The sequence below is a fragment of the Protopterus annectens genome, chromosome 2.part1, assembly GCF_019279795.1.
Source record: "Protopterus annectens isolate FY-2018-M chromosome 2.part1, PAN1.0, whole genome shotgun sequence".
NCBI classification, from domain to species: domain Eukaryota; kingdom Metazoa; phylum Chordata; order Ceratodontiformes; family Protopteridae; genus Protopterus; species Protopterus annectens.
In genome coordinates, this window is record NC_056729.1 from 1590359668 (window position 1) to 1590372068 (window position 12401).

Below are 12401 nucleotides of genomic sequence, written 5' to 3' on the forward strand. Positions count from 1 at the left end.
AGTATACAGGCAGAAGTGCTGGTGATGGATGTTTCCAGGTCAAAGACAAAATACAAAATGAATAGTCTCTCTGAGATAGTTTTAAAATTAATATCACACATTTTACTGCGGTGTTAGCCTGGCCGACATCACTATTTATCACCTGACTTCAGTTCTCAGGCTAAACAGATAGTAACAGAATTTTAACATCTCTGTGTGAGAAGTACATATCCCTCAAAAGTTTGCTGAACTTGGAAGTCGGAAAACTATAAAATGCTTTTACATTTGAAACCTAGTAATTATTTCTGTTTCAAGACTATGCGCAAACTTCTAGCTCTAAACATCCTGTCTCCTTTCTAGCTCTAGACATCCTGTCTCCTTGCTGCATTAACTAACTTTTGTAGCACATCGTAAAGCACTTAATTTCAACTTATTTTCTTGGTTTTTGTAAGTTAATCTTCTATGTTCCAGCAGGGTATGCTGTGGTTACATTCGTGAAGCTCAGTACATAGCATACAGCTCTGTATAAATCGTATCAATATTCACACATGACATAGAATTATTTACAAAATTCTGATAGTTGGGCTGGCAGTGCCACACAAGTTATGGTAAGTACATAACTCTTTTTCTTGTACATGTGTTACAAATAATAGAATGAAAATAAACTGAAAACTAATAGCAAGTACATTTTTCAAATGTGTAGCAAATGTAGTGTGCAAGGGATCCATTAGCTTTTCAAAGGGAGATGGTACCAGAGAGGGTGTACAGGTTTTGCCATCTGTAGAATCCTTATACAAACCTGTGCACTCTTATAATGTACCTTCTTAAGTCATTACTGTTCATGGTGGTCAGCAGCCTTCAGGCTGTTTCATTACTCACTGGGTCAGTTGTTGACATCTGTCTCCAGCCCTCATTGTTTTATGACATTATTGATGCACAAAAATATACGTTTTTTTCCTGGATGGTAGTATACTGATAGCCTTGAACTTTCAGGGCAGTCTTTCATACATCTATTTTGATTTTTCAGGAACAAAGCCGGTTGGCTGGACAGTGAACTCAACATGTTTATGAATCAGTACCTGCAGCAGAGCTAATGATGCAAAACAGAAAGATGAAGTACCTTTTGGTGGTATCATGGCACTAGAAAACGGGTTCATGGAAATGCAGTCAGCTGAAGATTTAAAAACAGTGTATCCTGTAATTAAACTGCCCTTGTCTGCATTATTGAACATCCGCAGTGTACAGCCTGCTTCAGTGTACTATGTCATTTGCTTATATTTGAAGGCAGTATGGATTGTTTGGAACATTGCATAACTGTCCAGGATACAAGATTTTCTTTAAGTTCTTTGTAATCCCTGAATAATTAAATGAACTTGTCAAGCTTCGGTCCAACCGCAACAAATTGGAAAGCAGTAAAACCTAATTTATTATGATGCATCAGATTTGTGCTATCTTGAATGGTGGAATCAAATTTCATGTAAAAAGGCTCAGTAGGCAGTAACTCTAAAGAAATGCTAAAATAATCTATAAAATGAAGGAGCACTAAAAATATTACTCTCTTTAATAAGCTGCATTCCAGTGGGGAAGAAGTTTCTCTGGGAGTTTATGCTGCTGCAGTTGTCACCTTTTTTCTGCTGTTCAGAAACGGCGTCAGTTAAGTTAATATTTTTTAATGAATGATAATGACTGCTATTGTAGTATATAGTATTTACTGTAAACTGATTTATAAACTTATTAAAATAGTTTCATCAATTTTCCTGCCATATAGAACAATGTGTATAATCAGCAAGACTGAGAATTTTAGGGAGAGGGGGCAGGAATTAATTAATTTTGCAAAACAAGCTGAGTCCCTTCAGACTTTTTCTTCATGGGGGTGAGGATAGGCTTTTAAAGAAGACCACCATGTTGAAAAGGAAAGGAGTACAAGGACAAATTTTGTAACTGTGAGCTGAGTATAAACCAAAGTGTCCTGCTTATTCTAGATTCAGTGTATTACACAGCAACATTAGAAAGTGCACTTTTTAAATTAACTTGTTAAACAATACTGGAGTTTACTGAAAAGGTGTACAGAGGGGTAGCTTCTTGTATGTCTGAGTAAGTTGGGTTTCATAGTATCGTTCCAGTAATCCAATACCTTACTTTGAGTTATGGTATTATATAGCATGCGGCTCTGAGGTAAAAAATCTGAGGAATGTCTAAAACACATTTTCAGTAGCTATTTTATCTGGAACAAAGCTATGTGAGGTTCTTTGTTCCACTGCACATATTTTTTTTTTCTTTTTACCTTCACCACAGATCATGTTTAAGGGTAATTAGCCCTCATCACACACGTTGTGTACCTTGGAGTTGTATGAATCTCAATTCTCTGGCTTAACAAGTTGATGGTTTGAGACTGCAGGTCTTCTGCACTGGGATGCTGTTGGGTTTTCCTTTTCTGATAGTTGAGAAGTTTCACTGATGTGCCACATTTAGTGACGTGTCTTTGACCAGTGCACATAATCGTGTCATGCCCAACATGACATGGAGCACTTACAACCCCTGCATTCACCAGTTTGACTTCCTTTTCCTTTCTGCAGTGCGCATAGTTTTTGTTTTTTAATCCTACCCTTTTAGGGAATTCACACATTCAGAGACTAAAACATCAGTGATTATATTGCCTTCAGAAGGTGCATGATTTGAAATATTGGCAGAAGTGTCAGAGCTTCAGACTAGCCACCTGCAGTGAAGCCTAATCCCTATGCCATCTCTTTGAAGGTGACATCTGTTAAGGATGCGCAAATGAGTCATTCTTACAGTCCTGAGTCTGTGATGAACAGCAAGATCATGTCAGGGATTTGGAAGCCAGGAACTGCTCAAAACGTCCTCATGCAAAGTCTTCTCACAAGGCCTGAGTTCTTCTTTGACTAGGGGGGGGGGGGGGCAGATTCGCACTTGTTGACCCAGCAGTGTGAAGAACATGAGAAGTGTAAACCAGCAACCACCTTGGGGGTGTCCATTGTGACTGCTATGTTTAAGAGTCTAGAACATGACAGCATTTCAAGTGGAGCTGTGTTTTGATGTCCTTAGTAAATGACTGGTGGTTGAACTCTGAATTGGGGGAAGACCCTGTTTTTTTCTGTATTCTCCTCTTACTCCAGCAACACTACCAGATAAGGAAGTCTTATGCCAGATGAACCACTCGATGGGGCCAAATTTGGGATTTATGCACACCATTCAGTGTCTGCCACAACTGACAGTAGTCTCAGGTTCAGTGACGGTCACTCATAATCTGATTCTGTCTTCCTCTTGCCCAAGACCCATTAATTGGCTGTCTGACTTTCTTGTTAGTTTACTTAGTGCATCGAAGGTCTTTTTCTGGTGCTAGTGATGGGACATTGTTTTCCTGTCCCTTATCTTGAAAGAGGGCATTAATCCAGATTTTGTCTGTAAGACATATAAAGATAGAGATCAGTTCATCTGATACTTGCCCTTATGAGGATCCCTTCTTTGGGGAGACTGTCAGGCTTACAAAGTTTGTCATAGACTGGCCCATCAGTTCTATGACTTATTCCAAAAGTCCTTTAATAAGTGTATGGGCAAGAAGGGTAAGGATCTTGTGGGTCCTCCTAGACAGCCATTGTGTGCAAATTGGAGAAATTTGTGCTTGTTTCATTCTGCCTCCCATAGAGAGGATGGCAAAGTGATTCAGTCTCATTAAGAGGGTTTTCTCATCTGCCATCTTGGAACTCAGGTCTGTTAATTATCTGTGTGACCAGTCTAGATTCCAGTCTTCCTTAGAGGTCTGTGCTCTGGAAAAGCTGGCAGACATCCCTGAATCTGGGATAAAAAAGGCTGTAGAAAAGACCCTTTACATGGAATCTACAGTTTTTTTCGCATAGGTTGCTGCAACTTTGAGTTGATACTGTGGCTAGGGAGATAGGTGTAGGAAATGGTATGGCTTAAACTCGTTCTAAGGATGAGATGAGGAGATCATTTTAGATGCCATCTTCTGGGATGAGGTCCTTTATGTACAAACCTTCAAGGACCTCCACAAGTGTATGCAGCATGTCTTTGATGCCACTTGGTCTTCTCTTTTTCTAGACTATCCCAGTTCTAATAGAAAAAGGCTTACTGTTCAATGAGGAGAACCCAGACAATGGGGGGGGGGGGTTTACCTTCCCCAGCTCTGCAGTTGAGGATAACACCCTGGACATCATGTGCTGTCCTAATGACGGAGCATGGCACCCCAGAAAAAGGCATCCAAAATTACCGGCCTTATCTCTATCTGACTTTACCCCAACTTGAAGATCCTTGAGCACAGACTTATGGGTTCTTCAAGTTGGTCACAAGATGGGACATATTGGATTCTGCCCCAGGAAGAATTCTACTCGGTGCGACTACATAGAACATATCAAATAGGCTGTGACTCTACTCCTCAGAGAAGCCACAGAGCCTTTTCCTGCTTCAGAGACATCTGGTTGTACTTATGACGTTTTATTGTTGCAGTTGTGACGAGAGACTTCTGTCCTATCTTGGACCTTAAAAACTTCATTGAGCACTTAGTGTTTATGTTCTAGGTGGTACTGTCCAGGGCTCATCATGTGTTGCACCTAAAAGATATCAGTAGACATGATCATTATCTTTTTATATTTCATTGTCTGGGATCCAGATAGGAAGTTCCCTTTATTTGCTTCCAGTGGTTGTCACTTCCTCTATTTAAATGATGGATTCTTGGTTTTGTGAATGATAGATTGCCCAGTAGCATCCCTGGTTTGGGTATTTCCATGATTGTATGCCTTGGAAGTAGCCATAAGCTGGGAGAAATCCTGTTTCTCCAAAAGCACCAGTCAAGGAATCAGCTGCAATAAAATCCATTGTAAGACTTGTAACTTCCAACAAAAACAACAAACGGAAAACGCTCAGTTTATTCACAGAGATAAAGCTTTCAGGAAACACCCCTTCATCAGTATGTGAAAATCATTCAAAGATACTCTTTTATACTAGAAATATGACGCAACCAACCAATAAAATTCAGTAGTTAATTAAAATCATAATTTAGTTAATTAAAATTACATTAAAAAATATAAATTTACAGAAAATACATGTAATAACTTGAATACGATATATTCATTTATATTGTTTTTGCTTGGCTACTAATATAGGTTTTATGGTTAATAAATTAAGTCCTGGATGTTTATTTGCTTCCAGGATAGTAATCAACCTATTTTCAGCTATATCAAGCTTATTAATATCCCCACCCCTCAAATCCTTAAATAATATCTGTAATACTTTAAATGTAAACTCATGCATAGAGCCCCTGTTTGTTACATGCTTTGCCAAAGCATTTGTTTTAGTAGCCCTTCTAATTTCTGATTTATGCTCAATAATACGGTCCTTCAGACATCTATAACATTTTCTTACATAAAAATTTTCACATTGTACACAAGTGGTTAAGTAGATAATTATGCTTGTGTTACAAGTTGCATGACTATCAATTCTATGAACTTATTTAGTTACAGGGTGTTGGTAATGTACTTCATTACATATATTCTTGCAACAACTACAGTTATGACATGGAAATGTGCCACATTTATTTATCGCTCTTCCAACTTTTTCTGTATTTATTTTAAAATCCTTATAATCCAGTTCTCTCTGTACAATTCCTATATGCAAATTTTGGTTTATTGCCTAGAAATCAACTCTGGCATAGATGTTAAATTCCGCCGTTTTTTTACTTACTATTTGTTCCACCTGTCTTGTTATAGTACTAAATCCTGTTTCTCCCAGCTGAAAGGATTTTCTTTGTTGGGACAGATTTGCGCACTCTATAATTGTTGCTTGTTGCTCAAAGGGATGCTTGCCAAGTCATACGTTTGACATCATGAGCGAGAGTATAGCATGGGTTCAGCCTTCTTGTGCTTTTTATAAAGGCTGTTTGCATACCTGAAGATGCAGGTGTTGGCAGTAAACTTTGAGTGCCACAGCTTACAAAGCTGTCATTCCCTTACAAGTCATGTTTTGTTGTCATACCATTGTCACTTGGGTTTTGGTATAAATATTTTATAAATCTGTCTAGTTAATTTATTATCACCATAGTCCTTTCTGTTACCCCTAGTTCTTTAGAAACGTGCATTATATAAACACAAACACCCCCCCAATCTTCTGACAGATGGAACCCGAGTAAGAATGAAGGGGCTACCTTGCACACTAGTTTTTAAAGATGGTACTATGCCGGTATTCTCTTTTCATTCAGCTCAGTGCTCTTACTGGGTCATGTGTGTGAGGCTCACGTCTTTGCATACATGCTCCCAAGAGTAATGAATGAGAAAAATAAGGGAAGGGCAGTTTTCTTTTTTCTTTCCTCCTGAAAGACAAAAGAACCTAGTGCCCCATAGATGGCTTAATTTTGAAGTAAAACCCAATCTGCAAAAGCTAAGTAGCTAACAAGTACTGCAAATATGATGATGATCTAGCAGTTGTTTGCATTTTGGGAAAAAGTGAGTATGTAATTGGAGAGGTTTAGCACACTAAATAATTAGAAATCACTTTTTTAACAGCATAATATATATTTTTTTAGTTTGGGAGAAGCCAAGCAAATTCATCATCAGTAAGTGTCTGTCAAAAAATAATTCAGTAAAGCCAATTTAGTCTAGACTGATTCACCGAATGATCAGCTTACTGAAGAGTTTACTTACCCTGAAGTTTGCACACATTATAGTTGCATAGTAGAGGCAGGAGGGGCTTTGCATCCTCTAAGGGGGAACTTTGGCAAATTGTTCAGTTTCAGTCTTGTGGGAACGGGCTTGGCTGTAATTGTTTTCACTGAAATGAGCAATACTCACATTTGCTATGTAAACTTCACGAACAGTCTCAAACTACATAACTTGCCAGAAAGCACAGGCAGTGCTGCAGAAAATGAAGTTATTTCAAAGGCTTCTAAAAGGCAGGCTTACTAAGGGATATCAGTTTATGTTCAGTACTGAAAGCTGTCTGGAGAAGGGGCATGTGAGAGTTTGCCATACCAAGGACGGATAGCTATATGCCTCTCTGGCCTGAAATGGAAAATCAGTTTTGACCGTCATATAATCATTTGCCAGAACAATCTCAGAAAAAGATTTAAATACATATTTTTGCCTTCTCAGGTTTACTAATGGAGAAAAGAAGTTAGAGCTGGAGTTAATGTATGTATTTCTTTTGTTTTTTTTATCCACATTTCTTTCCTTTAATCCAGGGCTGTCCTTGAAACAGTTTATTTTGGCTGTTGATTACATAAGAATGTATTTGTAGTGAATTTAAAGGTGGTGATTAACTTCTGATTCTCTTACTGTAACTAGATTGATTCTTGTTTTAGGTTACCAACCCCAAATCTAGAATAATGTGACTACATTTTGTAATAAGATCAAGAGTTTGCATTGGTTCATTAATTTCTTAATGCAAAATTTAGTAGCTAATTTTGTGCATTGCTTTGTCATTTTTAATGTGCACTGAAATAATGAAATAATTTGAGTATATTGAATTGCAGCATGTGTATGCAGATTTGATTTTATGTTATTCAGTGTAAGCATGTTTTCTAGTATTTGTGATGTTTGCAGTTGAACACTGTTGGAACTACCGCAGCAAAGGACAATTCTGTTTTGAGAGTTGTGTAGTAATTTGCCAAATTGTGAATCTATGATTCATGTTTTATCGATTCCATTTTATTGAAAATTGGTCTGTTGTAAGGTAAACATAAAATTTCAAGGAGGCAAAGTCCCTCCACCTCTGTTAAAATGTATGCAAAAGAATCTAATGCTCTATGTGACCCTTTTAGGGGATCCTTCATTCATTTTTAGTACACAGTTTACCCACTTTATGGTCATGGGAACAGAGCCCGTCTAGGAGAACAAGGGGCATAAGGCAGAAAATGCACCCGTGATGGGACAGCAGTCCATAGCAGGACATTTATTTGCCTAGGGGCAGTTTGGAGTAGTGTTTGTCCACATGCTGTGCCTTTGAGATGTGGAAGGAAAGCAAAGCTTGCTGAAAATAATCCAGCTGAAAACAGGGAAGACATGCAGATTCCAGACAGAAGTCACTCCTCCAAGGAAGTGAACTGGAGACCCTAGCACTGTATAGCAGAAATACTATTTCAGTGCTGTTCCACCCTACAACGTAGTCAGTTTTACTAAAATATAAAATCCGTAAACAGTGTTTCACAGATTAATTTTTCATGGCATTAGAGTGCACTCTGAGTGGAGAAATGTAGTTTAGTCTGACGACTTAAACTTATTGGGCATCAGTCTGGTTTTTTTTTTTATATATATATAAACACTGCATTCTGATAATGTGCTGCTCTTTATATCAGAAGTTATATATGCTTCAAATATTTATAATTGCCATTTGTATATGAGTTCAGAATTTTGTTTAAAGATGTGTTATTTAGTATTTAATGTTTCCAGTTTAGTTTGTCTCTTTTATGTACTACGTTGTTTAATTCATATTACTGGCTGATAAAGGACAAGAAGTAATAGTAAGGCACTTAATTTAGAATTCTGTTTGAATAATTTGATGTTCAGGTAGGTTAACGTCCGGTATTCTTTTAAGGAACTGCCTTTCATCAAGAAGCTGGTGCTTCCTGATAGCTTTTTACAGCAGCTTTTTTCCTTGGTGGTGTGTCTTTTCCTCTCTTTCATCCCCCATACATTGTAGATGTTCGAATAGTTGTAATCCAGAAGAGAGAGTAGTCATATGAGTGAATGCTTTTTAGTGCTTTAAAAAAGGGGGGGCTTATTTTTCTCTGTGAAGTTCTTGCTACCAGCTTTTATATTTGATTACAGTGCATCAGGGTAAGAGAGAAGGAACTGTTGTCAGGACAAGTGAAAAGATAGTGTAGACAACTTAATGAAGTAGGCGTCAGGTTCACAATACATGTAGACAGCTTATTACATCAGCCTTTATTGGTGAAGAAATGTGGCAAAGCTTTGGTGACTTTAGGACAGTACTGAACGGTGTTTGACTGCTTAGCACTTTCATTTCTCTTGTGGCTTTAAGAGAATGTAAGGAATCATCCTACTTCTTGAAGTTTCCCTTCAGTAAATTATTCCAAGAAGAAATCACTGAGTCGTGCAAGAAATCTATATCCAACAACTGGGAGGCCCAGAAAAGCATCACCTAGTGGCCTTTAGTAACATTCCTAAGAGTTTCTGTTTTTCTTTCTGCAAATTAATCCCATTTATTGTGACATTTTCTCAGATTACCTCAAAACCTATCTTTGATTCACCATGTATACGCTTACCTACCATTGGCTTATGATGGTGTAGGAAACTTGCCAAAGCTTTCAGTCAGACCATTGTTCGATATAAAGGAATCCGAGAGAGAAACTTGTTCAGACAATCTCAATCCAATGTGAACCTGGTATAGGGAGCAACCAGTGTACCCTACCTCTTTCTCAGATCTCCAGTCTTCTCTTTTGGCCAGATTATACCATCCACACCATTGCATCTGTCTTTTGAAGAGCTGTGTAAGAACTTTGGGCCTGTGGACAAATTTCTAGTGTTTTGAGTATGGACGGAATTATGTCATCTCTACACTTTTCTTAACTCCTTCCTGGTAGTCTAACATACATGCTACATTTTTTGATCTTTGTGCAGAATTTAGCAGCATTTTTATGTGATGTGCATGGCTGCATGTCTCGGAGTTTTGTGCTGAATTACAAATTAAAGGAGGCAATTTGTGACCTAAAAGAAAGAGGTTAGAAGATTACCTCCCCCTCCCAGTTCTGTAAAATCAATATGCTAGTTACCAGTGAGCCGAAAACTGTGAGGGCAACTCTGAAAAACAATAAGGTAATGCAGAAGCTACAACAGCAGCAGCTGTAGACACTCAGCCATTCTTTACTTGGTTTCCCCATCAGTGTAATGCTTAATGGGTAGCCCAGAGGTTGAAAAAATTAGCTCCTAGATGCTTTGAGTGATTTTGTAGTGGATGAGCAATTCCGATTTAGGAGCAGGAACATACAACTAAAAGTGGTGAATGACATACTTTGTCATAAGTCAACAGACTCACTCAGATAATTTCAAAATTAAAAACCTAAATGCTGCATTTTCCAAAAGTCTTTTTGCAGGGAGCTTCTCTCAGTAGCTTACGCCAAACTAATGTCTCTTAACTAATACCTACTCTCTTACTGAAGTTCTCCAGTGAATGTTACTTGCTGCTTTTTTTGTAGTCTAAAATTTTTTGCTGAAAAGGTTAATTTTCACCTCAAATAGAACCCATGATATCTTTCGAATTTAACTTCCTTTCCTGGAAAATCTGTTTTCCTGGTGATGGTCATTTCAGCCAGAAAGCTATTAGAGATTTAGGCTTTGTTTTTAGAAAAACACGTTTTTGTAATTTCACAAAGGTGGAGTTGCACCTTAAATGAGTCAAAGTGGTTTCTGAAATTCACTGTAAATTAAGTCAGTCTTTTTGTGGCCAACTTCTTGGAAAAGACTAGTTCATAGATTGCTATCAGAAGTGATGTGGTTGAGCGCAGACCTTTGAAATGTGCACCGATGCACATATTTGGACTATCTAGGCTGCCTGTTTCTTCCCTGTGCTGATGGTGGACAGGGCAAACAGCCAGGAAAATTGTCAGCTTGATTACGCCAATGTGCCGAAAAGTGGTGTTCTTTTGAAGGGGAGGTCCCACCAGGAGTAGTCAAACCTCAGAATAAACCATAAGTTAGCTCCTTTGGCTGTATGCTTCAGTGTTTCTTCCATTCATTGTATATGCATTGATGTGACTTGGTTGATTGTAACATCTCTACTAAACCTTTTTTTCTAAAATGCATATACAGTAAACCTAGGGCGAGTCTTCAAAGGGGCAGTGCTGAATGGATTGCTTAATTACAGTTACCAGTCTTTTGCCCCTTCCGAATTGCTATGCAAGTAATTGCTAAATGCCAGACTATCAAGGTAGCAACACTTCCGCTGTTCCTTGTGGACATGTGCATTCTTCTTTTAGTTTAGGTTTTGTTACAAAGTACTGGGACAGAGAGAAATATGCCTTGTTTGGTAGCTAATTTATTGCTTCTGTGAGGAAAGACTTAAGCAGGTAAGTGTTGTCCTCCCTGTTAAAGAAAATGTTTCACTGTCCTCATTATACAAGAAATGACTTTAAGAGAAAATGACGCACACAAAGGAAAACTGCTGTTAAAAAAAAAAAGTAATCAGCTGGAAGCACCATATTGACAGATGGAAGTTAGTTCTTAAATTCTTTGCTAGCTAGAAAATTCTAGACATCTGAAGTTACAACATATGCCTGTGTAAGAAACATTTTTTATGGACAGTCAAGCATTGATGTCTTACTGGTTTTCATAGTAAATTGTAAACTTTTACTACCAGTTTTCTATAATTCTTTTTTAGGCAAGAGAATGTAGTTGCAGATATGAAACGAGTGCTACCTCCTTTCTATGATGTAGTGGTTTATTTTCTTTTTGTTTTGTCAGTTGAAAACTCAACAGTTTTTTGCCTCAAGTAGATACAGCTGATGACCTTTAATGTGTCACTATAGATGTTTAAGAAGAGCTGATGTATCAGAGAAAATAAAACCACCTTTAATTTCAGTTAACCGTGAATCTTGCTCGTTTGTAAATTACTTTTTCTGACTTGTGAATTCAGCAGAAAAGGATGCATTGCATTACGACAGAGGTATGGGGAATTATTTGTGGGGACAGTAGTTGCAGAGAACTATTTTAGAGGAAATCTGCCTTAAAAGAAATAACTGCCATGTAGATCAGCAACTGAAATGCACTTTATTTTTTTTACTTTGATGTGGTCTATGCCATAGTCTGGAAGCTGCTAAGATGTAAACCCAGATATTAGCCCAGTACCTGCCATGCCTCACCCACTCTTTCATGATGATGATTATGCCAGTGTTACATGTGTGAAAGCCTGTGAAGAAATAAATGTACATGTAGAAAAAAATCTTACCTGTTTTCTGATTTTATTGCATCTTCATTGAAAAGATAATGCATTCTTTGCTTCATTCAGGATCTGTGACAAGCTATTGGTTGTCATGTGTTCTATTGACAACAAAACAGAAAAGGTCAACAGTTAAAAAAGAAATTGCTCTTCCTTCAGTGGGATTCTCCAGTAGAATCAACTTGGTAAAACAGTTTCAGTGTTCAAGAATATTTTACGCCAGGCTGACCTCTCAGTAAAGTCAGTGCTTTGGTGTCTTTCTGCCGAGACTGCTGTGATCCTATACTTTGACAAAAAGCTTGGCCATTTATGACTGGTGCTGAAATCCATGGCCAGACCCTGCTACTTTACCACCATGTTATGCTTATCCTATGTATCATGCATTGGCTTCCAGTTTGTTGCAGAATATTTTTCAAGGTCCTGATGTTCTTTATCCTTTCATGACTTGGGATCCTTTTACCTGAAGATGCATGTGGTGCCATTCTGCCCTTCTCAGATTT

General features: G+C 37.9%; 1 protein-coding gene across 1 annotated transcript in view; it reads left to right on the top strand.

Annotated features, from left to right (window-relative positions):
• MFN2 (mitofusin 2) overlaps nt 1–11543 on the top strand; it is a 495982-nt gene extending 484439 nt beyond the window's left edge. Inside the window, exon 17 of the mRNA XM_044063040.1 lies at nt 1007–11543. Coding sequence (XP_043918975.1) covers nt 1007–1073 — 67 coding nt within the window. The 3' untranslated portion in view covers nt 1074–11543. The remainder of the gene's footprint in view (nt 1–1006) is intronic.
• Nucleotides 11544–12401: the final 858 nt, after the last annotated feature.